The sequence below is a fragment of the Pongo abelii genome, chromosome 19, assembly GCF_028885655.2.
Source record: "Pongo abelii isolate AG06213 chromosome 19, NHGRI_mPonAbe1-v2.0_pri, whole genome shotgun sequence".
Lineage (NCBI taxonomy): Eukaryota > Metazoa > Chordata > Mammalia > Primates > Hominidae > Pongo > Pongo abelii.
Genome location: NC_072004.2, coordinates 8,625,940 through 8,653,845, shown reverse-complemented (window position 1 = coordinate 8,653,845; position 27,906 = coordinate 8,625,940). Strand labels below are relative to the sequence as shown.

The 27,906-nt window shown below is 47.2% G+C and overlaps 1 protein-coding gene across 6 annotated transcripts; it reads left to right on the top strand.

Annotated features, from left to right (window-relative positions):
• Positions 1–1,250: 1,250 nt before the first annotated feature.
• LOC129051005 (speedy protein E4) lies at positions 1,251–26,537 on the top strand. Of its 6 annotated transcripts, none has more exons than XM_054535412.2 (8): positions 1,251–1,688; positions 2,466–2,696; positions 16,685–16,915; positions 17,735–17,793; positions 18,566–18,651; positions 20,668–20,836; positions 20,960–21,063; positions 26,321–26,537. In XM_054535412.2, exons 1-7 carry the CDS (start codon positions 1,580–1,582, stop codon positions 21,017–21,019), a joined length of 945 nt encoding a protein of 314 aa, XP_054391387.2. In that variant the 5' UTR covers positions 1,251–1,579; the 3' UTR covers positions 21,020–21,063; positions 26,321–26,537. The 6 variants fall into 6 exon arrangements, with proteins under 6 accessions (XP_054391387.2, XP_054391386.2, XP_054391385.2 ...); XM_063718015.1 differs by lacking the exons at positions 1,251–1,688; positions 2,466–2,696; positions 26,321–26,537 and adding exons at positions 15,307–15,448; positions 15,545–15,892; positions 21,930–23,389; XM_054535411.2 differs by lacking the exons at positions 16,685–16,915; positions 17,735–17,793; positions 18,566–18,651; ... (1 more) ...; positions 20,960–21,063; positions 26,321–26,537 and adding exons at positions 3,518–3,576; positions 4,347–4,432; positions 6,441–6,609; positions 6,733–6,836; positions 7,703–9,098 and having other exon boundaries at positions 1,283–1,688.
• Positions 26,538–27,906: the final 1,369 nt, after the last annotated feature.

The window sequence follows — 27,906 nt, the reverse complement described above, 5'->3', positions numbered from 1 at the left end:
GTTAATGGCAACAGAATATTGATCTTCTAATGTTTGAAAGCCTATTAAATAGGAGAGAAAGATGATTTTCTGTTTTGTTGTAAAAGGATCCAACCGGTTCTGATGGTTGAAAGCATCGTGAATGCGAAGGTCCGCTCAACGTAAGCAGAGTTTCCTAACAGTTGGACTTCCACAGCGACGGGATCTGCCTCTTCATTCAGTTGTGCCTTTCCCATCAGCGAGAGACTCCTAGGAGCCCATTAGGAAGCTGTGCCAGAACCCACAGGTTCTTTGGATAGTATCTGAGATAGTATCCAGCTCTTATATTTTTATTTGTTCTTAAAAAAATATTTTTGAGACTGAGTCTCACTCTGTCCTCCAGGCTGGTGTGCAGTGGTGCAATCATAGCTCACTGCAGCCTCAAACACCTGGGCTGAAGCAATCCTCCTGCCTCAGCCTCCCAAGTACTGGGACCACAGGTGTGTGCCACGATTCCTGATTACTTTGTTTATATTTTGTAGAGATGAGGTTTTGCTATGTTGCCCAGACGAATCTTGAACTCCTAACCTCAAGTGACGCTCCTGCCTTGGCCTCCCAAAGGAGTGAGATTATGAGCAGGAGCCCCTGGGCCTGGCTGAGATTTTTCCCCTTAGTCTTTTTATACACAGGATATTTTATTCATAAAATACATAAATAGTAGGAAAATTTTGGGGTCAAGTGAAATAGATATGTTGTTATAGTTGATATATAGACCAGAGTTCCTTAGCTGAACTGGAGGGGAAGGCTTTAGGTGATCCATGGATACCCTGAACTTGTGGACACCATTGAAGATCTGTACGAACCCATGGACAGTCTCCTATGATTTTCATTACTCAAAATGTCTCTCAGACTCAAAGATGCCTGAGAGCAAAGGATGTGTGTTCCCCTAGTATAGGATCCAGGATAGTGAATAACAGTAAACATTCAGCAAAAACGCTTTGCCACATTGAGTACTTCGACGTAACGTCTCTATTCAACAAGTCAATGTACCCGGGATCTCCTGTATATGTTAACCTCACTCTTGGAAGATCTCATCATTCTGCTTACCCTAAATTTCCTTCCACCTTCCTCCCTCTCTCACCAGACTGGACTCTGAAATGGCAAGGAGAAGTGGGGAGGAGAGCCCAACATCCCTCAAGTTTAGAGTGGAGAGGACACAGCCTCTGCTGGGACACGGAAAAGAGGAATGCGGAGACCCTGAGGATGCTTTTGGACAATGCTCAGAGGTTGGGACATTGCCAGGAGATACCGTTCACCCCAGATCTCCAAGAAAAGAGATCAGTCTGGCAGTTACACGTGTTTTTCTTCAAACTGGTTGCCAGGTTGGAACGACCGATGACATCAGAGATTCCGACTCTCCTGATTGGAAGGACCGGCCTCTGGGTGCTTGGGAGCTCAGGTGGACAACAGCAACTTCTCAGAACTGCTCTTCACTCCTAACTTCTCCCGAGCCTCCAGAAGAGAAACGCGCTCTTCTGGGTCCTAACGGAGTCCGGAAGAAGGCTTTGGACAGAACAGGGACTAGGTTCTGTGGACAGAAACAAAGCGTTTAGGAGAGATTATGGCCAGTGGTCAAGCGCACCCCCCGTTTGAGGAGGAGAGCCCCCAGCCTAGCACATCAGTGCGGTCCCCCGAGGTGGTGGTGGATGATGAAGTGCCAGGACCATCAGGTGAGGTGACTGGAGGGAGAAGCGATGGGAGATGATTGACTGAGGAGAGGGAAGGGGGCCAGTTACTGGGAATCTGGAGCACCTGAGTAGGGTGTGTGGGAAAGAAAGGAGGGACTCAGGAAGCCAAGGATCGGGGAAGGAGGGTGCAGGGAGTGGGGCCAAGCATGGCCACGTGGAAAGAAAGTCTGGGGAGCAATGAAGGGGGTCAGGAGATGCCCTCAGAAGATGAGAGAGGAAGGCCAAGGCGGATGGATCACGAGGTCAGAAGATCGAGACCATCCTGGTTAACATGATGAAACCCTGTCTCTACCACAAATACAAAAATGAGCTGGGCATGGTGGCGCATGCCTGTAGTCCCAGCTACTCAAGAGGCTGAGGCAGGAGAATCTTTTGAACCCAGGAGGCGGAGGTTGCAGTGAACCGAGATCGCGCCACTGCACTCCAGTCTGGGCAACAAGAGGGAGACTCCATCTCAAAAAAAAAATAGAGAGAGAGAGAGAGAGGAGACAGAGCTCAAGGGAAGTTTTCCGTTTTTCTCCAATTGAAAGTTCTTATCTGTGATGAGGAAATGTTTTGAGGACAGAGAGCTGGAAGAATAGGGAGGTGAGGGAGAGGCAGATGGGGATCAGCAAAGGAGAAAGGTGGAAACATGGCTTGGAGAAGCCGACAGTCTGCAAGGCTGGGGAGGATGGAAGAGTAGTTTGAGGTTCCTGGGTCGGGGCGTCTAAGGTGATCAATGGCAGAAACATGACACCATGGCCTGGTTCCTTCTCTCAGCCCCTTGGGTAGATCCCAGCCCCCAGTCTCAATCCCTTGGCCTGAAAAGGAAGATGGAATGGTCAGACGAATCCGAGGAGGAGCTGGAGGAGGAGCTGGAGTTGGAGCGCGCCCCTGAGCCCGAGGACACCTGGGTGGCGGAGACGCTGTGTGGACTCAAGATGAAGCTGAAGCGAAAGCGAGCATCCTCCGTGCTCCCTGAGCACCACGAGGCCTTCAACAGGCTGCTTGGTAGGAGGATACCCCCAAAGAGCACCTCCAACCCTGTTCTTTTAAAAAAGTGGACTCTTTCAATAATCACACTTTCCCAGTAAAAAGAATATGCCCTCCTCGGGGGTGAGCGCTCCATGCGGGAGGAGGATGCTTAGGAGATAGAGGATTGGGCTAGTCTTAATAAAGGTCTGCACTTGAAATAAGAAGGCTTGGTTTCTAGCCAGGTGCAGTGGCTCATGCCTGAGATCTTGACGCTTTGGGAGGCTGAGGCGGGAGGATCTGTTGAACTCAGGAGTTTGAAGTTGCAATGAGCTATGATTGCACCACTGCACTCCAGCCTGGTTGACAGGGAAAGACCCTGTCATAAAATAAATAAAATAAAATAAAAGATAAAAGAAAGCTTGGTTTCAGCTGTACCCTCTGAAACTCTATGTCTCTTGATGACCTTTCTAAACCTAAGTGTCTCCATCCGTGGAGGGGGATAACAAGGCCATGGGCACACCCAGCTGTGACTATCTCAGGAAGCAATGATGGGAATTCTATTATGACTTCTGCGGTGGTCCCTTCCTGTCTGATGGGAGGACATCATGGCTTATTCATAGCTCTTCATCCTGTAGACTCTGACACCAAAGGCCTCCTTCGGCCTCTCCTCAGGGGAATCTCAGAGCGGAAGCCTCCCTCCTTGTCCAGTGAAAGTTCTTCTCTCTTCTCCCATCCACCTAAGCCTTGGCCACAATCCTGAGACTTCCCCCAGAGGGACACAGTTCTCCTCTCTGCTCTGTTGCTCCCACAGCAACCCTGTTCCGCTTCTCACCCTGACACAGGCTCTCTTTTCACAGGGGATCCTGTCGTTCAAAAATTCCTGGCCTGGGACAAAGACCTGAGGGTGTCAGACAAGGTAAGTTTGTTCTCCACTCCACTGTGTTCCTGTTTTAACACACATCCTGGGGGAGGGTGCAGCGTCTAAACCCACAGTTGCTCTCCTCTCTCCCTCTACCAACTCCCACCTGCTGATTCCATACTCTTGGGTGCCCACGTTTTGATTTTTATTTTTTCAGAAACAGGGTCTCGTTCTGTTGCCCAGGCTGGAATGCAGTGGTGCCATCATAGCTCACTGCAGCCTCAGCCTCCTGGGCTCAAGTGATCCTCCCGCCTCAGCCTCTCCAATAGCTGGGATTCCAGGCGTCAGTCACCGCCCCCAGCTATTCTAGGTCTTCTCATCATTTGTCAGCATCTCCCTCGGGGCTCTGGTAGCCTATTGCATAGTTGATGGGTGGCCGCTGCCTCTGCACAGGGTCCTTTGGAATCCAGGCCCTGGGCCAGTCTTGAAACTCCTGACCCCTATCCTCTCAGATCTCTGGGACAGTCCTTTGCCCCAGCTCACCAAGACCCTCCTGACATTAGCCACCCTAGACACACTCCCTCCAGTGATCCCATTGGAGCTCATCATCATGGGAGCATCACAGACCTCCCTTCCTCCGACTTCCTGGATTTGCAGCTGACTTTGAACACTCTCCACCCGCAAGCCCCCAATGAGCATAGTCACCCAACACTGAGGTTCCTTCTGTGATAGACAACCGCGCCCCAGCCCGTTCCCTTATCTCCACCATCTTCCTCTTCCAGGATGTGACCAACCTTTGTCTCTCTCTGTTCCCTTCTCTCCATCAGCATCTCCTGGCTATGGTCATAGCGTATTTTAGCCGTGCCGGCCTCTTCTCATGGCAATACCAACGCATCCATTTCTTCCTGGCGCTGTGAGTAGTTTGCTGCTTCCCACCTGTCAATATCCCACACCCTGGGGCAGTGGACGAAGTGGGATTCCAACCTTCCATCTATTTTTTTACCCTATTTCTCCTCTTTACTCTGTATATAAAAACGATAAGATTATACTATGGTGTTCTTAGTCTGTTCTTTCTAAAAACAAACACAAATGCAGTTGACAAATCAAACAAAAGGAAACATAAACCCGTCCTAAGGGGAAAGGAAAGCCGTGGACACGACCCTGCTCCCCAAGCAAGCAGCCATTTCTGGTTCTCTCGTCTCTCTCCTTCCCATATCAACACCAAGTGCAATTTTCAATCCCCCTCCTCCAGGTTCCCATGACAGGGGCTGAAATTCAGGTCGTCCTCGCATAACACGGATCCATCATCAAATACTCCCTGCTGGGGCTTCCTGCGAGTCCTGCCCCAAGCCAGGGGGCTTCCTAGTGCTGCCTGAATAGCTTTCCAAAGCACAGCTCCCACGCCTTCACTGCCCACCTGAACAACTTCCTTAGCTGATTTGTCTCCAAATGGAGGCCCGGGTCCATAGGGCGAATTCAACCCTCTCTGCAATCCTTCTACGACCAAACCTGCCTACCATCTTCATGTTTCATTGTTTGCTTTCGCCACTCCTCCCAAATGCCCTCCACTCCATTTGGATTTTGTGTTTTCTGTCTGGATGTCCTGCACACATGTGGATCTGAAGGGAATGGCCCATTCCTTAAAGTCAGTTCAACCCCACAGCCTTTGCGATGCCTCCCTGATCTTCCAGCTTCTGCATGCCCACAGCACTTTAGTGACATCCTAGGACGATGTGATGTTTTGGATTCGTTTATCTGCCCTTCTTTTCCTCAAACCCATCAGACTAGACCCCTGTTGAAGGCAGGGTCTTGTCAAAATATCAAAGATTTGTTTTTGTTTTTACCAGGGACTTGCTCTGTCCCTCAGGCTGGAGTGCAGTAGCCTGATCGTAGCTCACCGCAGCCTCCGTCTCCCAGGCTCTAGTGATCCTCCCACCTCAGCCTCCTGAGTAGTTGGGACTACAGGTGCACGCCACCACATCTAGCCAGGTTTTATGATTTTTAGTAGAGATGAGGTTTTGCTATGTCACCCAGGCTGTCCTGGAACTCCTGGGTTCTCACCTCAGCCTCTCAGAGTGCTGGTATTATAGACGTGAGCCACCCAATTAGCCAAAATATCAAAGTATTCCTGAAACACTCAGCACAATTCTTTTCATTTTGCAAGTACTCGTATTATATTGACTCTATGGAATAATTCATATGGCATTTGCCTATAAGATAAATCTTTCCTTCTTTCCTTCATTCATTCATGTATTCATTTATTCAACAAAACCTTATGAAGTACATCATATGTGCCAGGGAATAGGAAGGATGAGAAGAGAGTTTGCAGCCATGCTTGTTGAATTCATGCACCAAGATAAACAAAGGCCTCTAGTGGCCTTTTGGTAGGTGAAAGACGATTTACAGAAACACACCAGTAGGTTCCTGTCCTTGGGGGCACTTATGATGGAGGGAGAAGACAGGTGTGTGCATACATGTCAAGGAAAGGGGGTGTGGGAGGAACAGGGATGGGGACTAGGATGAGGTGATGTCATCTGTCTCGTGTAAGGATGGCAGGACACAGCCTTAGGGTAAGACTTGGGTTGTTTTCCAATTCAGTGGGGGTCTTGCCATATTACCCAGACTGGTCTCTAACTCCTGGCCTCCGGTGATCCTCCTGCCTGGACTCCCAACGTGCTGGGATTCCAGGCGAGGGCCACCACTCCCAGCCACCACTTGGATCATCTCCTTCCTGAAGGTGTGAGAGGCGCCCTCAGCAGGTCTCTGTCCAGCGGGGCCTCCTGAGGAAGGCAGGGCTCTCTGCAGGGTGGCTGTTGGTGCTGAGCTGAGGACGCTCCCCGCACTCCTCTCTGGGAAACTGCCCTCAGGCAGGGGTCCCTCCTGGTGGGGCCCCTGAGCAGCAACCTGATCTCTCTCCCCAGCTACCTGGCCAGTGACATGGAGGAGGACAACCAGGCCCCCAAACAAGACATCTTCTCCTTCCTCTACGGGAAGAACTACTCCCAGCGACCCTTGTTCCATAAGCTTCGATACCAGCTCCTCTGTTCCATGCGCTGGAGGACGTGGGTTTCCCCCGAGGAGATGGAGGAGGTAGGTGGGGCCATATGAGGAGGTGGGGGTGGGGAGGGGTGGGGTGGATTGGAGGCTGGAGGAGGGCAGGGAGGGGTCTTCCTGGGGAGTCCCTGGCTTCTCAAGTGGTGTGTGTTTTTCCAGATCCAGGCTTATGACCCAGAGCACTGGGTGTGGGCCCGAGAACGCAGCCTCATTTCCTAGAGCTCTGGGGACATAGAGGCCTGAGGTCATCGGCCTGAGAGAAGGTACGTGTATATCCTCCGGGGTAAAGGCAGGATATTCTCATCTATCAAAAAATCCGAGGAACCCAACTGCTTGATCCGGCTTCAAGCCTGGTCAACATGGTGACACCCCATCTCCACAAAAAATACAACAATTAGCCAGGCGTCCTGGTGGGCACCTCTAGTCCCCACTACTCAGGAGCCTGAGGCGGAAGGAACACCAGAGCCCCATAGGTCGGGGCTGCAGTGAGCTGTGATTCTGCCACTGAACTCCAGCCAGGATGACAGAGTGACACGAGTGACACTCTTTCTCAAAAATGAGAATGCTACCTAGGTCCAGGGAGATTCCTTATGGCTGACACACTTGAGTTACTGATTTGGGGAAAGGATTCAGTGAAGATTTGGTTGACATCTTGTGCAGCTAACCACATTTAGGACCAAGCATTAGACTTAAACATGAGAGATTAAGGTTTGGGATTAGGAATCTGGTCTGCTGGTTCCTGAGGTTGTCGTGTTAGACATGTTTGTAGCATGGTTAAAAGTTTAGATCTTCAGCAACATAAAAGGCCCCAAGTGTGATGAAGTCCAAAGCCACGTCCTCCAAGGGTGCTCTACTCCCTGGGTGGACCCACCCAAAGTCCTTGCTATGAAGCAGATCACTGGGGCTGACCTTGGGTGTATTAAGTGATTTGTGGAGTCAAGCTCACCAAAGTGTGAGTACCAGAATCAAAAATGATGGTTCAGAATCAGGGTTTACAATACAGGGTTAGAGATAAAATCGGATTTATACATTGCTCTGAACTCTAGTTAGGATTGACGTGGGATGGGAATAACCTTCCTGTCTAGAGATCTCCCTCCTTGAAGTGTGACATCCTCTCTCTCACTTCCAGAACACTGGGCCCAGGGGAGATGGGAATTTTCAGCAGGAAGTTGATCGCGACGCTAATGCCAGACACTAGGAAGGGATAGAGGAGCCTCCTGTGCAGATCATCTAGAAGAAGCTGGACTCTTCTAGAAGGGGCAAAATACCATGACCAGGTTTTCCTCCTAGGAGCCATGGAGGTACTTCTAGGAGTCAGTGGAGGGAAAGTGAGAAACCAGGGGTGTTTCTGGTTCCACCCCTTCCTGCGGCAAAACCTCCCTTTTCACGTTGCTGAATCCCAGCCTCCCCTGGGCTGGAAGCTGGAGTTCCTGTTTCCTATGGACTTGGTTGCCACAGTCCAGAGCATTTGAAGGCACAGCGCAGGCGCTCAGATTGTCACAGAATTCTTCGTAAAATATGAAATTACTGCCATAGGATTTTAAGAGATAGTTTAATAGATACTGTACATTTTATTGGTTTATTTTTCAAATGTTGGCCATACAATTATTACTAGGTTGATTTAAAAGAGTCTGGAGTTTTTGTAGTTTTGAAAACATGCTGTTCCTATAGAGTTCTCTGATGGTTGTTATAGACACATAAATATAATTTAGTGTTCATTTTTAAGAGACGATTCTTTTTATCATAAATGTTTTCTCTTTAAATCGTTTTATCTATTATTACATGTGCTCCCGAAGCGAGCACTCTTGTTATCTATGATACTGACCTAATATATCCATTATATGTATAGCTAGGTGGTAGTTCCCCTACATTCTTGTAAATAGAAATGTTTATTTTCTGTTTAGTGTTTGTTACTGAATTGTGAGAATTCAGTTGTGATTTTTAACATGCCTTCCGTATATACTAACATGTCCAATATATACTATACATTTTGTTTGTTTATTTTGAAAATGACGGGCGTGGCATTATTACTACATTTATTTCACTAGTTTAGAAATACAAGTATTTTTTAAATGACACTGTTCTTATGAAGTTGTGTGATGGCTGTTACACCTGTTATATACATATAAATATAATTCTGTTTTCATTTTTAAGAGAGGATTCTTTTTATCCTAAATGTTTTATTTTTAAATCTTTTTATCTGTTATTACATGTGCTGCTGAAGGGAGCACTGTCATTACCTAGAGTAGTTACATAATATATCTATTATATTTATAGCTAGGTGGCATTTCCCAGAAATTCTTGTAAAAATAAATTTTTATTGGACGTTGAGTGTTTGTTATTGAATTGTGAGAATTCAGACATAATTTTTTAGCTTGTATTGAAAGGTTTGTATGTTACTTTAAAGAGGACATGTGTTTGAAAGGAGGACAGGAGCTGTGTGTTTCAAAGAGGACAGTGGAGTGCGCTGCCTGGGAAAATGCAATAAAGATGAAGTTTTCTCATCTTCACAATGACTGGGACCATATCGGTCTGGATTGCTTATTTGTTGTCCAATGACATTTTTGTTTAATGCGGTTTTAGTTATTTGAACAAATTTATTAACCCTGGAAAATAATGCTGAATCTTTTTTTTTTTTTTTTGAGATGGAGTCTCGGTCTGTCACCCAGGCTGGAGTGCAGTGGTGCAATCTCGGCTCACTGCAAGCTCCGCCTCCTGTGTTCACGCCATTCTCCTGCCTCAGCCTCCCAAGTAGCTGGGACTACAGGCACAGGCCACCACGCTCGACTAATTTTTTGTATTTTTAGCAGAAACGGGGTTTCACCATGTTAGCCAGGATGGTCTTGATCTCCTGACCTCGTGATCAATCCGCCTCGGCCTCCCAAAGTGCTGGGATTACAGGCACGAGCCACCTCCCCTGGCCCTTTATTTTATTTATTTATTTATTTATTTATTTATTTATTTATTTGAGACAAGGATCTTTTCCCATTCCCCAGGCTGAAATGCAGTGGCTCAATCTCAGCTCACTGCAACCTTCGCCTCCCAGGTTCAAGTAATTCTCTTGTCTCAGCCTCCTGAGAAGCTGGGATTACAGGTGCCTGCCACCACGCCCAGCTAATTTCTGTATTTTTAGTAGAGGCACCATTTTACCATGTTGGCCAGGCTGATCTCGAACTCCTGACCTCAGGTGATCCGTCCCCCTCGGCCACCCAAAGTGCTGGGATTACAGGCGTGACACACTGCATTCGGCCCATACAGTAAAACTATTTATGAGAAGACGGAAATATCTCGGGTTAGTTAGTAGAAATCAAATTAATGAAGTCAATGAACTCTGAGGAGATGCTTGACAGACACACAAGATAAGGTGGAGGAGGTTGCAAAGTGTGGATGTTTGCGTAACCACAAGTGTGGCTGAGCCTAGAACGCAGTTACTATTCCAGCACATGGAACCGTGAAGCTATTGTTACAGATTACCTTCATTCTAGGACCCTCGTGTCTCCAATACCATAAACCACATGCAAACGAGGCAAGTAAGATCTGGGAGGAATTTGAGAAGCGTTTGTGCAATGTCCAGGGGTGTACTTATAATGGGATGAACATAGGGAGTTAACAAGAGTCTGCACTGACCCTGAACACTCCAAACATTCTTGGGATGGCTGCATGCAGTGGCTCATGCCTGTCATTTCAGCACTTTTGAGGCCCAGGTGGGCAGATGGTTTGAGCCCAGGAGTTCAAGACCAGCCTGGGCAACATGGTGAAACCACACCTCTATAAAAATACAAAACTGGGCCGGGAGCAGTGGCTCACGCCTGTAATCCCCGCACTTTGGGAGGCCGAGGCGGGCAGATCACGACGTCAGGAAATTGAAACCATCCTGGCTAACATGGCGAAGCCCCGTCTCTACTAAAAAAAAAAAATACAAAAAAATTAGCCGGGCATAGTGGCATGCGCCTGTAGTCCCAGCTACTTGGGAGGCTGAGGCAGGAGAATCACTTGAACCTGGGAGGTGGAGGTGACAGTGAGCCTAGATCACACCACTGCACTCCAGCCTGGGTACTACAGAGTGAGACTCCATCTCAAAAAATAAATAAATAAATAAATACAAAACCTAGCTGGGTGTAGTGGTGCACACCTGCAGTCCCAGCTACCCAGGAGGCTGAGGAGGGAGGATTGCTTGGGCCTGGGAGGTCAAGGCTGCATCAGCCGTGATCATAGCACTGCACTCCAGCCTGGGCAACAGAGCAAGACCCTCTCTCAAAAAAAAAAAAAAATTCAAAATATTCTTGGGGACTGCAGGTCTGTTGTATCTATCTGCCAATGATGTAGTCACAGGTAAACAGACCGAATATTGCCCATGTCTCCTGTTTAGTGCCATCTCTGCTGTTAGAGAATCCCAAGCCTAGAAGGAGGGAAAGCTCATTCTTCTGCTGACTTGGTGAATCTGCCTGTGTGACTGGCTCTTGGTCAGCCTGCCATGGATTGCTGCCTGAGTTGCCTTCCTGTCCCTTGCTGCGTCCGATGAGGGTCCAACCAATCCACTCAGAGGCATTAGGATGAGTAGCAGTAAGCATGAAAAATACAGGGTTACTTTCCAGAATACATAAAGACCTTCTATAAATCAATAAAAATACAAAGCAACTTGATGTTTAAGATGCGCATGAAACATGAACAGGAGACTCACAGAAGAAGAAATGGCTGTATTCAGATGAGTAACTTCACCTATCAGACGGCAAAATTTAAGAGATTGGTAATATACCATGTTAGTGAGTGTCTTAGTCAGTTTGTTCTGTTCTAACAAATTCTCATCGACTGGGAAACTTAAAACATTTCTTTCTCACATTTCTGGAGGCTGGGAAGCCCAAGATCAAGGTGCCAGGAGAGGCAGTGTCTGGTGAGGGCCCATTTGCTGGTTTGCAGACTGGAAATCTTAAACATTTCTTTCTCATAGCTCTGGAAGCCAGGAAGTCCAAGATCAAGGTGCCAGGAGAAGCAGCATCTGCTGAAAGTCAGCTTGCTGGTTTGCAGATGGCTGTCTTCCTGCTGCTCCCTCACATGGCAGAGAGCAAAGAGAGAGAAAGCAAGCTGTCTCTTTTGTTAAAAGGGCACTAAAGCTATCATGAGGGTACCACCCTTAGGAGCTAATACATCCCAAAGGCTCTATATCCAAGTACAATTATATTGGAGATTAGGGTTTGATATGGTTTGTCCGTGTCCCCATTCAAATCTCAACTTGAGTTCTTATCTCCCAGAATTCCCACATGTCATGAGAGGGACCCAGGCAGAGGTAATTGAATTGTGGGGGCCGGTCTTTCCTGTGCTATTCTCCTGATAGTGAATAAGTCTCAGGAGATCTGATGGGTTTATCAGGGGTTTCCACTTTTGCTTCCCTTTCATTTTCTCCTGCCGCCACCACGTAAGAAGTGCTTGTCACCTCCCGCCATGACTCAGGCCTCCCAGCCATGTGGAACTGTAAGTCCAATTAAACCTCTTTTTCTTTCCAGACTTCGATATGTCCTTATCAGCAGCACGAAAATGAACTAAGACAGGGTTTCAACATACGAATTTTGAGGGGGGCACAGATTCAGTTCACAGCAGCGAGGATGCAGGGAAATGAAGACTCTCTACGCTTTGGGTTGGAATTTAAACTTGTATTAAAGTCTTCAGAGACTCACATATGACTTGCGAGATCAAGGCTGTGTTCTGGCAGCTCTCTCACCAGTGGCAAAAAACAGAAAAGTATCATTTCCGTTGGATATCCTGCTACGGAATGAATTTTCACATTGAACATTTAATTTCCCATTTAAATAAATCCATCTGGAATTTGATTTGTATATGTCTTTCTATTTTCCAAATAATGAACTAGTTGTGCTAGCACCACTTGTGGCATCATCTCTACTTTCCCTACTGGGATATGCCGTGACAGCATTTAATGCATTCCTATAGAAACTTGGGTTTATTCTGAACTTTCTATTCTCTTTATTGTATCAAGGATCATAAACGGGGACACTGTAACCCGTTTCAGGCCTCCAGATCCAGATTTGTGTTTGGTCTTGTTTTGGTTTTGGTCAGAAGTGTCTTTGAAAATTGTGAATTTTCATGCCTTTAGGCAGCTGACAAAGTCAGGCCTATCTTAGAGCAAGATACTTGCCCAAGCCCTTAAAACACTTGAGGTTTTTTGCCTGGAGTGACGCTAGCAACATGCTGTTTTAACACTTTCACTTTAGAACACATTTTGCTGTCTGGCAGTGGACATTCCCTCTCATTCTTCTTTTGTGATAGTTCCTTAAGTACTCAATTCTCTAGATAAACTTTTACATTGTTTTGTCAACATCTGCGGGGGGAAAAGCTCTCTGAGATTTTGATTGCAATTGCATTAAATTCCTAAATTCATTTGGATTGAATGTACAGCTTTACCATATTGAAACATCATTTAGACATTTTGTAAGTCTCTATTCAGTTCTTTTATATCCTCAGTTAAAATTTTTAGGGTTTCTTCTTTTAATTGAGATGCGGTCTCACTCTGTCACCCAGGCTTGAGTGCAGTGGCGCTAACTCGGTTCACTGCAGCCTTCGCCTCCCAGGCTCAAATGATCCTCCCACTTCAGCCTCCCGAGTAGCTGACAGTACAGGCAGGTGCCACCACACCCAGCTAGTTTTTTCTACTTTGGTGGAGACAGGGTTTCGCCAAGTTGCCCAGGCTGGTCTTGCACTCCTGCGCTCAAGCAATCCTCCTGCCTTGGCCTCCCAAAGTGCTGGAATTACAGTTGTGAGCCAATGTTAGGGGGCTTGTCGACCAGCATACAGGGGCCTTGGAGGCTGCTTCAGAAGTTCCCACTAAGCCAAGGATACAAAGCCTGGTGACAGCCCTCCCGTGTGAGGCCCAGGTCTTACTTACCTCGCTCAAAAAATCTTTCCTGCTCATTTCATTTGAGAGTGATTTTGCTTTCTTTGGGATCTCTGTTGCGCTGCCCCACCCAGAGAGTTCCAAATCTGAATGGACTCCAGTGATGAAGTTTAATCAGCCCCCACTTCAGTCCTTTGGAACTAGAATCTGTGGGGTTGGGTCCTGGCATCTGTATCTTAATGTTCCTAGTTGAGATCCTTAGGCTGAAAGGCTGGTATTTGCAAAGCACTTCTCTTCCTCCAAACTCAGCCTCCGAACTAGCTGGGACTACAGGTGTGTGCCACCACACCAGGCTGATTTTAAATTTTTTTGGAGAGACGGAGTCCCACAACGTTACTCAGACTCATCTCCAACTCCTGAGTTCAAGTGATTCTCCAGCCTTTGCCTCCCAAATTCTAGGGATGGCAGGCATGAGCCACCATGCCCAGCCAATAAAGCCCCTTCTGTTTCACTCTAATGATATTTTTGGTGCATACCTACAGCCATTGTTGTATTCACCTGCATCACTGAAGGAAAAGAGAAGGGGAGAAGTGACAGTTTTGTTTTTCCCTGAACATATCAGAAGAAACATGGACTCTTTAGCTCATTTTTGGACAATGTATTCACGTAATTTAAGATGGCTGCCTTATTGTAGCCTGTCTACAGAAGTTGCCTAGAAGACAGAGGAATATGCAAAACTGGCTTGAAGAGTGATTAATCAGAACTTTACGTGGTACAGAAGAGAAATGTTAATGGCAACAGAATATTGATCTTCTAATGTTTGAAAGCCTATTAAATAGGAGAGAAAGATGATTTTCTGTTTTGTTGTAAAAGGATCCAACCGGTTCTGATGGTTGAAAGCATCGTGAATGCGAAGGTCCGCTCAACGTAAGCAGAGTTTCCTAACAGTTGGACTTCCACAGTGACGGGATCTGCCTCTTCATTCAGTTGTGCCTTTCCCATCAGCGAGAGACTCCTAGGAGCCCATTAGGAAGCTGTGCCAGAACTCACAGGTTCTTTGGATGGTATCTGAGATAGTATCCAGCTCTTATATATTTATTTGTTCTTAAAAAAGTATTTTTGAGACTGAGTCTCACTCTGTCCTCCAGGCTGGTGTGCAGTGGTGCAATCATAGCTCACTGCAGCCTCAAACACCTGGGCTGAAGCAATCCTCCTGCCTCAGCCTCCCAAGTACTGGGACCACAGGTGTGTGCCACGATTCCTGATTACTTTGTTTATATTTTGTAGAGATGAGGTTTTGCTATGTTGCCCAGACGAATCTTGAACTCCTAACCTCAAGTGACGCTCCTGCCTTGGCCTCCCAAAGGAGTGAGATTATGAGCAGGAGCCCCTGGGCCTGGCTGAGATTTTTCCCCTTAGTCTTTTTATACACAGGATATTTTATTCATAAAATACATAAATAGTAGGAAAATTTTGGGGTCAAGTGAAATAGATATGTTGTAATAGTTGATATATAGACCAGAGTTCCTTAGCTGAACTGGAGGGGAAGGCTTTAGGTGATCCATGGATGCCCTGAACTTGTGGACACCATTGAAGATCTGTACGAACCCATGGACAGTCTCCTATGATTTTCATTACTCAGAATGTCTCTCGGACTCAAAGATGCCTGAGAGCAAAGGATGCGTGCTCCCCTAGTATAGGATCCAGGATAGTGAATATCAGTAAACATTCAGCAAAAACGCTTTGCCACATTGAGTACTTTGACATAATGTCTCCATTCAACAAGTCAATGTACCCGGGATCTCCTGTATATGTTAACCTCACTCTTGGAAGGTCTCATCATTCTGCTTACCCTAAATTTCCTTGCACCTTCCTCCCTCTCTCACCAGACTGGACTCTGAAATGGGAAGGAGAAGTGGGGAGGAGAGCCCAACATCCCTCAAGTTTAGAGTGGAGAGGACACAGCCTCTGCTGGGACACGGAAAAGAGGAATGCGGAGACCCTGAGGATGCTTTTGGACAATGCACAGAGGTTGGGACATTGCCAGGAGATACGGTTCACCCCCGATCTCCAAGAAAAGAGAACACTCTGGCAGTTACACGTGTTTTTCTTCAAACTGGTTGCCAGGTTGGAACGACCGATGACATCAGAGATTCCGACTCTCCTGATTGGAAGGACCGGCCTCTGGGTGCTTCGGAGCTCAGGTGGACAACAGCAACTTCTCAGAACTGCTCTTCACTCCTAACTTCTCCCGAGCCTCCAGAAGAGAAACGCGCTCTTCTGGGTCCTAACGGAGTCTGGAAGAAGGCTTTGGACAGAACAGGGACTAGGTTCTGTGGACAGAAACAAAGCGTTTGGGAGAGATTATGGCCAGTGGTCAAGCGCATCCCCCGTTTGAGGAGGAGAGACCCCAGCCTAGCACATCAGTGCGGTCCCCCGAGGTGGTGGTGGATGATGAAGTGCCAGGAGCACCAGGTGAGGTGACTGGAGGGAGAAGCGATGGGAGATGATTGACTGAGGAGAGGGAAGGGGGCCAGTTACTGGGAATCTGGAGCACCTGAGTAGGGTGTGTGGGAAAGAAAGGAGGGACTCAGGAAGCCAAGGATCGGGGAAGGAGGGTGCAGGGAGTGGGGCCAAGCATGGCCACGTGGAAAGAAAGTCTTGGGAGCAATGAAGGGGGTCAGGAGATGCGCTCAAAAGATGAGAGAGGAAGGCCAAGGCGGACGGATCACGAGGTCAGAAGATCAAGACCATCCTGATTAACATGATGAAACCCTGTCTCTACCACAAATACAAAAATGAGCTGGGCATGGTGGCGCATGCCTGTAGTCCCAGCTACTCAAGAGGCTGAGGCAGGAGAATCATTTGAACCCAGGAGGCGGAGGTTGCAGTGAACCGAGATCGCGCCACTGCACTCCAGTCTGGGCAACAAGAGGGAGACTCCATCTCAAAAAAAAAAAAAAAAAAAAAAAAAGAGAGAGAGAGAGAGAGAGGAGACAGAGCTCAAGGGAAGTTTTCCGTTTTTCTCCAATTGAAAGTTCTTCTCTGTGATGAGGAAATGTTTCGAGGACAGAGAGCTGGAAGAATGGGGAGGTGAGGGAGAGGCAGATGGGGATCAGCAAAGGAGAAAGGTGGAAACATGGCTCGGAGAAGCCGACAGTCTGCGAGGCTGGGGAGGATGGAAGAGTAGTTTGAGGTTCCTGGGTCGGGGCGTCTAAGGTGATCAATGGCAGAAACATGACACCATGGCCTGGTTTCTTCACTCAGCCCCTTGGGTAGATCCCAGCCCCCAGCCTCAATCCCTTGGCCTGAAAAGGAAGATGGAATGGTCAGACGAATCCGAGGAGGAGCTGGAGGAGGAGCTGGAGTTGGAGCGCGCCCCTGAGCCCGAGGACACCTGGGTGGCGGAGACGCTGTGTGGACTCAAGATGAAGCTGAAGCGAAAGCGAGCATCCTCCGTGCTCCCTGAGCACCACGAGGCCTTCAACAGGCTGCTTGGTAGGAGGATACCCCAAAGAGCAGCTCCAACCCTGTCCTTTTAAAAAAGTGGAATCTTTCAATAATCACACTTTCCCAGTAAGAAGAATATGCCCTCCTGGGGGGTGAGCACTCCATGCGGGAGGAGGATGCTTAGGAGATAGAGGATTGGGCTAGTCTTAATAAAGGTCTGCACTTGAAATAAGAAGACTTGGTTTCTAGCCAGGTGCAGTGGCTCATGCCTGAGATCTTGGCACTTTGGGAGGCTGAGGCGGGAGGATCTGTTGAACTCAGGAGTCTGAAGTTGCAATGAGCTATGATTGCACCACTGCACTCCAGCCTGGTTGACAGGGAAAGACCCTGTCATAAAAAAATAAAAGAAAAGAAAAGATAAAAGAAAGCTCAGTTTCAGCTGTACCCTCTGAAACTCTATGTCTCTTGATGACTTTTCTAAACCGAAGTGTCTCCATCCGTGGAGGGGGATAACAAGGCCATGGGCACACCCAGCTGTGACTATCTCAGGAAGCAATGATGGGAATTCTGTTGTGACTTCTGCGGTGGTCCCTTCCTGTCTGATGGGAGGACATCATGGCTTATTCACAGCTCTTCATCCTGTAGACTCTGACACCAAAGGCCTCCTTCGGCCTCTCCTCAGGGGAATCTCAGAGCGGAAGCCTCCCTCCTTGTCCAGTGAAAGTTCTTCTCTCTTCTCCCATCCACCTAAGCCTTGGCCACAATCCTGAGACTTCCCCCAGAGGGACACAGTTCTCCTCTCTGCTCTGTTGCTCCCACAGCAACCCTGTTCCGCTTCTCACCCTGACACAGGCTCTCTTTTCACAGGGGATCCTGTCGTTCAAAAATTCCTGGCCTGGGACAAAGACCTGAGGGTGTCAGACAAGGTAAGTTTGTTCTCCACTCCACTGTGTTCCTGTTTTAACACACATCCTGGGGGAGGGTGCAGCGTCTAAACCCACAGTTGCTCTCCTCTCTCCCTCTACCATCTCCCACCTGCTGATTCCATACTCTTGGGCGCCCACGTTTTGATTTTTCTTTTTTCAGAAACAGGGTCTCGTTCTGTTGCCCAGGCTGGAATGCAGTGGTGCCATCATAGCTCACTGCAGCCTCAGCCTCCTGGGCTCAAGTGATCCTCCCGCCTCAGCCTCTCCAATAGCTGGGACTCCAGGTGTGATTCACCGCCCCCAGCTATTCTAGGTCTTCTCATCATTTGTCAGCATCTCCCTCGGGGCTCTGGTAGCCTATTGCATAGTTGATGGGTGGCCGCTGCCTCTGCACAGGGTCCTTTGGAATCCAGGCCCTGGGCCAGTCTTCAAACTCCTGACCCCTATCCTCTCAGATCTTTGGGACAGTCCTTTACCCCAGCTCACCAAGACCCTCCTGACATTAGCCACCCTAGACACACTCCCTCCAGTGATCCCATTGGAGCTCATCATCATGGGAGCATCACAGACCTCCCTTCCTCCGACTTCCTGGATTTGCAGCTGACTTTGAACACTCTCCACCCGCAAGCCCCCAATGAGCATAGTCACCCAACACTGAGGTTCCTTCTGTGATAGACAACCGCGCCCCAGCCCCTGTTCCCTTATCTCCACCATCTTCCTCTTCCAGGATGTGACCAACCTTTGTCTCTCTCTGTTCCCTTCTCTCCATCAGTATCTCCTGGCTATGGTCATAGCGTATTTTAGCCGTGCCGGCCTCTTCTCATGGCAATACCAACGCATCCATTTCTTCCTGGCTCTGTGAGTAGTTTGCTGCTTCCCACCTGTCAATATCCAACACCCTGGGACAGTGGACGAAGTGGGATTCCAACCTTCCATCTATTTTTTTACCCTATTTCTCCTCTTTACTCTGTATATAAAAACGATAAGATTATACTATGGTGTTCTTAGTCTGTTCTTTCTAAAAACAAACACAAATGCAGTTGACAAATAGTAGAATCAAACAAAAGGAAACGTAAACCCGTCCTAAGGGGAAAGGAAAGCCGTGGACACGACCCTGCTCCCCAAGCAAGCAGCCATTTCTGGTTCTCTCGTCTCTCTCCTTCCCATATCAACACCAAGTGCAATTTTCCATCCTCCTCCTCCAGGTTCCCGTGACAGCGGCTGACATTCAGGTCGTCCTCGCATAACACGGATCCATCATCAAATACTCCCTGCTGGGGCTTCCTGCGAGTCCTGCCCCAAGCCACGGGGCTTCCTAGTGCTGCCTGAATAGCTTTCCAAAGCACAGCTCCCACGCCTTCACTGCCCACCTGAACAACTTCCTTAGCTGATTTGTCTCCAAATGGAGGCCCGGGTCCATAGGGCGAATTCAACCCTCTCTGCAGTCCTTCTACCACCAAACCTGCCTACCATCTTCATGTTTCATTGTTTGCTTTCGCCACTCCTCCCAAATGCCCTCCACTCCATTTGGATTTTGTGTTTTCTGTCTGGATGTCCTGCACACATGTGGATCTGAAGGGAATGGCCCATTCCTTAAAGTCAGTTCAACCCCACAGCCTTTGCGATGCCTCCCTGATCTTCCAGCTTCTGCATCCCCACAGCACTTTAGTGACATCCTAGGATGATGTGACGTTTTGGATTCGTTTATCTGCCCTCCTTTTCCTCAAACCCATCAGACTAGACCCCTGTTGAAGGCAGGGTCTTGTCAAAATATCAAAGATTTGTTTTTCTTTTTACCAGGGACTTGCTCTGTCCCTCAGGCTGGAGTGCAGTAGCCTGATCGTAGCTCACCGCAGCCTCCGTCTCCCAGGCTCTAGTGATCCTCCCACCTCAGCCTCCTGAGTAGTTGGGACTACAGGTGCATGCCACCACATCTAGCCAGGTTTTATGATTTTTAGTAGAGATGAGGTTTTGCTATGTCACCCAGGCTTTTCTGGAACTCCTGGGTTCTCACCTCAGCCTCTCAGAGTGCTGGTATTATAGATGTGAGCCACCCAATTAGCCAAAATATCAAAGTATTCCTGAAACACTCAGCACAATTCTCTTCATTTTGCAAGTACTCGTGTTATATTGACTCTATGGAATAATTCATATGGCATTTGCCTGTAAGATAAATCTTTCCTTCTTTCCTTCATTCATTCATGTATTCATTTATTCAACAAAACCTTATGAAGTACATCATATGTGCCAGGGAATAGGAAGGATGAGAAGAGAGTTCGCAGCCATGCTTGTTGAATTCATGCACCAAGATAAACAAAGGCCTCTAGTGGCCTTTTGGTAGGTGAGAGATGATTTACAGAAACACACCACTAGGTTCCTGTCCTTGGGGGCACTTATGATGGAGGGGGAAGACAGGTGTGTGCATACATGTCAAGGAAAGGGGGTGTGGGAGGAACAGGGATGGGGACTACGATGAGGTGATGTCATCTGTCTTGTGTAAGGATGGCAGGACACACCCTTAGGATAAGACTTGGGTTGTTTTCCAATTCAGTGGGGGTCTTGCCATATTACCCAGACTGGTCTCTAACTCCTGGCCTCCAGTGATCCTCCTGCCTGGACTCCCAACGTGCTGGGATTCCAGGCGAGGGCCACCACTCCCAGCCACCACTTGGATCATCTCCTTCCTGAAGGTGTGAGAGGCGCCCTCAGCAGGTCTCTGTCCAGCGGGGCCTCCTGAGGAAGGCAGGGCTCTCTGCAGGGTGGCTGTTGGTGCTGAGCTGAGGACGCTCCCTGCACTCCTCTCTGGGAAACTGCCCTCAGGCAGGGGTCCCTCCTGGTGGGGCCCCTGAGCAGCAACCTGATCTCTCTCCCCAGCTACCTGGCCAGTGACATGGAGGAGGACAACCAGGCCCCCAAACAAGACATCTTCTCCTTCCTCTACGGGAAGAACTACTCCCAGCGACCCTTGTTCCATAAGCTTCGATACCAGCTCCTCTGTTCCATGCGCTGGAGGACGTGGGTTTCCCCCGAGGAGATGGAGGAGGTAGGTGGGGCCATATGAGGAGGTGGGGGTGGGGAGGGGTGGGGTGGATTGGAGGCTGGAGGAGGGCAGGGAGGGGTCTTCCTGGGGAGTCCCTGGCTTCTCAAGTGGTGTGTGTTTTTCCAGATCCAGGCTTATGACCCAGAGCACTGGGTGTGGGCCCGAGAACGCACCCTCATTTCCTAGAGCTCTGGGGACATGGAGGCCTGAGGTCATCGGCCTGAGAGAAGGTACGTGTATATCCTCTGGGGTAAAGGCAGAATATTCTCATCTATCAAAAAATCCGAGGAACCCAACTGCTTGATCCGGCTTCAAGCCTGGTCAACATGGTGACACCCCATCTCCACAAAAAATACAACAATTAGCCGGGCGTCCTGGTGGGCACCTCTAGTCCCCACTACTCAGGAGCCTGAGGCGGAAGGAACACCAGAGCCCCATAGGTCGGGGCTGCAGTGAGCTGTGATTCTGCCACTGAACTCCAGCCAGGATGACAGAGTGACACGAGTGACACTCTTTCTCAAAAATGAGAATGCTACCTAGGTCCAGGGAGGTTCATTATGGTTGACACACTTGAGTTACTGATTTGGGGAAAGGATTCAGTGAAGATTTGGTTGACATCTTGTGCAGCTAACCACATTTAGGACCAAGCATTAGACTTAAACATGAGAGATTAAGGTTTGGGATTAGGAATCTGGTCTGCTGGTTCCTGAGGCTGTCGTGTTAGACATGTTTGTAGCATGGTTAAAAGTTTAGATCTTCAGCAACATAAAAGGCCCCACGTGTGATGAAGTCCAAAGCCACGTCCTCCAAGGGTGCTCTACTCCCTGGGTGGACCCACCCAAAGTCCTTGCTATGAAGCAGATCACTGGGGCTGACCTTGGGTGTATTAAGTGATTTGTGGAGTCAAGCTCACGAAAGTGTGAGTACCAGAATCAAAAATGATGGTTCAGAATCAGGGTTTACAATAAAGGGTTAGAGATAAAATCGGATTTATACATTGCTCTGAACTCTAGTTAGGATTGACGTGGGATGGGAATAACCTTCCTGTCTAGAGATCTCCCTGCTTGAAGTGTGACATCCTCTCTCTCACTTCCAGAACACTGGGCCCAGGGGAGATGGGAATTTTCAGCAGGAAGTTGATCGCGACGCTAATGCCAGACACCAGGAAGGGATAGAGGAGCCTCCTGTGCAGATCATCTAGAAGAAGCTGGACTCTTCTAGAAGGGGCAAAATACCGTGACCAGGTTTTCCTCCTAGGAGCCATGGAGGTACTTCTAGGAGTCAGTGGAGGGAAAGTGAGAAACCAGGGGTGTTTCTGGTTCCACCCCTTCCTGCGGCAAAACCTCCCTTTTCACGTTGCTGAATCCCAGCCTCCCCTGGGCTGGAAACTGGAGTTCCTGTTTCCTATGGACTTGGTTGCCACAGTCCAGAGCATTTGAAGGCACAGCGCAGGCGCTCAGATTGTCACAGAATTCTTTGTAAAATATGAAATTACTGCCATAGGATTTTAAGAGATAGTTTAATAGATACTGTACATTTTATTGGTTTATTTTTCAAATGTTGGCCATACAATTATTACTAGGTTGATTTAAAAGAGTCTGGAGTTTTTGTAGTTTTGAAAACATGCTGTTCCTATAGAGTTCTCTGATGGTTGTTATAGACACATAAATATAATTTAGTGTTCATTTTTAAGAGAGGATCCTTTTTATCGTAAATGTTTTCTCTTTAAATCGTTTTATCTATTATTACATGTGCTCCCGAAGCGAGCACTCTTGTTATCTATGATACTGACCTAATATATCCATTATATGTATAGCTAGGTGGTAGTTCCCCTACATTCTTGTAAATAGAAATGTTTATTTTCTGTTTAGTGTTTGTTACTGAATTGTGAGAATTCAGTTGTGATTTTTAACATGCCTTCCGTATATACTAACATGTCCAATATATACTATACATTTTGTTTGTTTATTTTGAAAATGATGGGCATGGCATTATTACTACATTTATTTCACTAATTTAGAAATACAAGTATTTTTTAAATGACACTGTTCTTATGAAGTTGTGTGATGGCTGTTACACCTGTTATATACATATAAATATAATTCTGTTTTCATTTTTAAGAGAGGATTCTTTTTATCCTAAATGTTTTATTTTTAAATTTTTTATCTGTTATTACATGTGTCTGCTGAAGGGAGCACTGTCATTACCTAGAGTAGCTACATAATATATCTATTATATTTATAGCTAGGTGGCATTTTCCAGAAATTCTTGTAAAAATAAATTTTTATTGGACGTTGAGTATTTGTTATTGAATTGTGAGAATTCAGACATAATTTTTTAGCTTGTATTGAAAGGTTCGTATGTTACTTTAAAGAGGACATGTGTTTGAAAGGAGGACCGGAGCTGTGTGTTTCAAAGAGGACAGTGCAGTGCGCTGCCTGGGAAAATGCAATAAAGATGAAGTTTTCTCATCTTCACAATGACTGGGACCATATCGGTCTGGATTGCTTATTTGTTGTCCAATGACATTTTTGTTTAATGTGGTTTTAGTTATTTGAACAAATTTATTAACCCTGGAAAATAATGCTGAATCTTTTTTTTTTCTTTCTTTCTTTTTTTTTTTTTTTTTGGGATGGAGTCTCGGTCTGTCACCCAGGCTGGAGTGCAGTGGTGCAGTCTCGGCTCACTGCAAGCTCCGCCTCCTGTGTTCACGCCGTTCTCCTGCCTCAGCCTCCCAAGTAGCTGGGACTACAGGCACAGGCCACCACGCTCGGCTAATTTTTTGTATTTTTAGCAGAAACGGGGTTTCACCATGTTAGCCAGGATGGTCTTGATCTCCTGACCTCGTGATCCATCTGCCTCGGCCTCCCAAACTGCTGGGATTACAAGCACAAGCCACCTCCCCTGGCCCTTTATTTTATTTATTTATTTATTTATTTATTTATTTATTTATTTATTTGAGACAAGGATCTTGTCCCATTCCCCAGGCTGAAATGCAGTGGCTCAGTCTCAGCTCACTGCAACCTCCGCCTCCCAGGTTCAAGCAATTCTCTTGTCTCAGCCTCCTGAGAAGCTGGGATTACAGGTGCCTGCCACCACGCCCAGCTAATTTCTGTATTTTTAGTAGAGGCACCATTTTACCATGTTGGCCAGGCTGATCTCGAACTCCTGACCTCAGGTGATCCGTCCCCCTCGGCCACCCAAAGTGTTGGGATTACAGGCGTGACACACTGCATTCGGCCTATACAGTAAAACTATTTATGAGAAGACGGAAATATCTCGGGTTAGTTAGTAGAAATCAAATTAATGAAGTCAATGAACTCTGAGGAGATGCTTGACAACACACAAGATAAGGTGGAGGAGGTTGCAAAGTGTGGATGTTTGCGTAACCACAAGTGTGGCTGAGCCTAGAACGCAGTTACTATTCCAGCACATGGAACCGTGAAGCTATTGTTACAGATGACCTTCATTCTAGGACCCTCGTGTCGCCAATACCATAAACCACATGCAAACGAGGCAAGTAAGATGTGGGAGGAATTTGAGAAGCGTTTGTGCAATGTCCAGGGGTGTACTTATAATGGGATGAACATAGGGAGTTAACAAGAGTCTGCACTGACCCTGAACACTCCACACATTCTTGGGATGGCTGCATGCAGTGGCTCATGCCTGTCATTTCAGCACTTTGGGAGGCCCAGGTGGGCAGATGGTTTGAGCCCAGGAGTTCAAGACCAGCCTGGGCAACATGGCGAAACCACACCTCTATAAAAATACAAAACTGGGCCGGGAGCAGTGGCTCACGCCTGTAATCTCCGCACTTTGGGAGGCCGAGGCGAGCAGATCACGAGGTCAGGAAATCGAAACCATCCTGGCTAACATGGCGAAGCCCCATCTCTACTAAAAAAAAAAAATACAAAAAAATTAGCCGGGGCTAGTGGCATGCGCCTGTCTTCTCAGCTACTTGGGAGGCCGAGGTAGGAGAATCACCTGAACCCGGGAGTTGGAGGTGACAGTGAGCCTAGATCACACCACTGCACTCCAGCCTGGGTACTACAGAGTGAGACTCCATCTCAAAAAAAAAAAAAAATACAAAACCTAGCTGGGTGTAGTGGTGCACACCTGCAGTCCCAGCTACCCAGGAGGCTGAGGTGGGAGGATTGCTTGGGCCTGGGAGGTCAAGGCTGCATCAGCCGTGATCATAGCACTGCACTCCAGCCTGGGCAACAGAGCAAGACCCTCTCTCAAAAAAAACAAAAAAATTCAAAACATTCTTGGGGACTGCAGGTCTGTTGTATCTATCTGCCAATGATGTAGTCACAGGTAAACAGACCGAATATTGCCCATGTCTCCTGTTTAGTGCCATCTCTGCTGTTAGAGAATCCCAAGCCTAGAAGGAGGGAAAGCTAATTCTTCTGCTGACTTGGTGAATCTGCCTGTGTGACTGGCTCTTGGTCAGCCTGCCATGGATTGCTGCCTGAGTTGCCTTCCTGTCCCTTGCTGCTTCCGATGAGGGTCCAACCAATCCACTCAGAGGTATTAGGATGAGTAGCAGTAAGCATGAAAAATACAGGATTACTTTCCAGAATACATAAAGACCTTCTATAAATCAATAAAAATACAAAGCAACTTGATGTTTAAGATGCGCATGAAACATGAACAGGAGACTCACAGAAGAAGAAATGGCTGTATTCAGATGAGTAACTTCACCTATCAGACTGGCAAAATTTAAGAGATTGGTAGTATACCATGTTAGTGAGTGTCTTAGTCAGTTTGTTCTGTTCTAACAAATTCTCATCGACTGGGAAACTTAAAACATTTCTTTCTCACATTTCTGGAGGCTGGGAAGCCCAAGATCAAGGTGCCAGGAGAGGCAGTGTCTGGTGAGGGCCCATTTGCTGGTTTGCAGACTGGAAATCTTAAACATTTCTTTCTCATAGCTCTGGAAGCCAGGAAGTCCAAGATCAAGGTGCCAGGAGAAGCAGCATCTGCTGAAAGTCAGCTTGCTGGTTTGCAGATGGCTGTCTTCCTGCTGCTCCCTCACATGGCAGAGAGCAAAGAGAGAGAAAGCAAGCTGTCTCTTTTGTTAAAAGGGCACTAAAGCTATCATGAGGGTACCACCCTTAGGAGCTAATACATCCCAAAGGCTCTATATCCAAGTACAATTATATTGGAGATTAGGGTTTGATATGGTTTGTCCGTGTCCCCATTCAAATCTCAACTTGAGTTCTTATCTCCCAGAATTCCCACATGTCATGAGAGGGACCCAGGCAGAGGTAATTGAATTGTGGGGGCCGGTCTTTCCTGTGCTGTTCTCCTGATAGTGAATAAGTCTCAGGAGATCTGATGGGTTTATCAGGGGTTTCCACTTTTGCTTCCCTTTCATTTTCTCCTGCCGCCACCACGTAAGAAGTGCTTGTCACCTCCCGCCATGACTCAGGCCTCCCAGCCATGTGGAACTGTAAGTCCAATTAAACCTCTTTTTCTTTCCAGACTTCGATATGTCCTTATCAGCAGCATGAAAATGGACTAAGACAGGGTTTCAACATACGAATTTTGAGGGGGGCACAGATTCAGTTCACAGCAGCGAGGATGCAGGGAAATGAAGACTCTCTACGCTTTGGGTTGGAATTTAAACTTGTATTAAAGTCTTCAGAGACTCACATATGACTTGCGAGATCAAGGCTGTGTTCTGGCAGCTCTCTCACCAGTGGCAAAAAACAGAAAAGTATCGTTTCCGTTGGATATCCTGCTACAGAATGAATTTTCACATTGAACATTTAATTTCCCATTTAAATCAATCCATCTGGAATTTGATTTGTATATGTCTTTCTATTTTCCAAATAATGAACTAGTTGTGCTAGCACCACTTGTGGCATCATCTCTACTTTCCCTACTGGGATATGCCGTGACAGCATTTAATGCATTCCTATAGAAACTTGGGTTTATTCTGAACTTTCTATTCTCTTTATTGTATCAAGGATCATAAACTGGGACACTGTAACCCGTTTCAGGCCTCCAGATCCAGATTTGTGTTTGATCTTGTTTTGGTTTTGGTCAGAAGTGTCTTTGAAAATTGTGAATTTTCATGCCTTTAGGCAGCTCACAAAGTCAGGCCTATCTTAGAGCAAGATACTTGCCCAAGCCCTTAAAACACTTGAGGTTTTTTGCCTGGAGTGACGCTAGCAACATGCTGTTGTAACACTTTCACTTTAGAACACATTTTGGTGTCTGGCAGTGGACAGTCCCTCTCATTCTTCTTTTGTGATAGTTCCTTAAGTACTCACTTCTCTAGATAAACTTTTACATTGTTTTCTCAACAGCTGCGGGGGGAAAAGCTCTCTGAGATTTTGATTGCAATTGCATTAAATTCCTAAATTCATTTGGATTGAATGTACAGCTTTACCATATTGAAACATCATTTAGACATTTTGTAAGTCTCTATTCAGTTCTTTTATATTCTCAGTTAAAATTTTTAGGGTTTCTTCTTTTAATTGAGATGCGGTCTCACTCTGTCACCCAGGCTTGAGTGCAGTGGCGCTAACTCGGTTCACTGCAGCCTTTGCCTCCCAGGCTCAAATGATCCTCCCACTTCAGCCTCCCAAGTAGCTGACAGTACAGGCAGGCGCCACCACACCCAGCTAGTTTTTTCTACTTTGGTGGAGACAGGGTTTCGCCAAGTTGCCCAGGCTGGTCTTGCACTCCTGCGCTCAAGCAATCCTCCTGCCTTGGCCTCACAAAGTGCTGGAATTACAGTTGTGAGCCAATGTTAGGAGGCTTGTCGACCAGCATACAGGGGCCTTGGAGGCTGCTTCAGAAGTTCCCACTAAGCCAAGGATACAAAGCCTGGTGACAGCCCTCCCGTGTGAGGCCCAGGTCTTACTTACCTCGCTCAAAAAATCTCTCCTGCTCATTTCATTTGAGAGTGATTTTGCTTTCTTTGGGATCTCTGTTGCGCTGCCCCACCCAGAGAGTTCCAAATCTGAATGGACTCCAGTGATGAAGTTAAATCAGCCCCCACTTCAGTCCTTTGGAACTAGAATCTGTGGGGCTGGGTCCTGGCATCTGTATCTTAATGT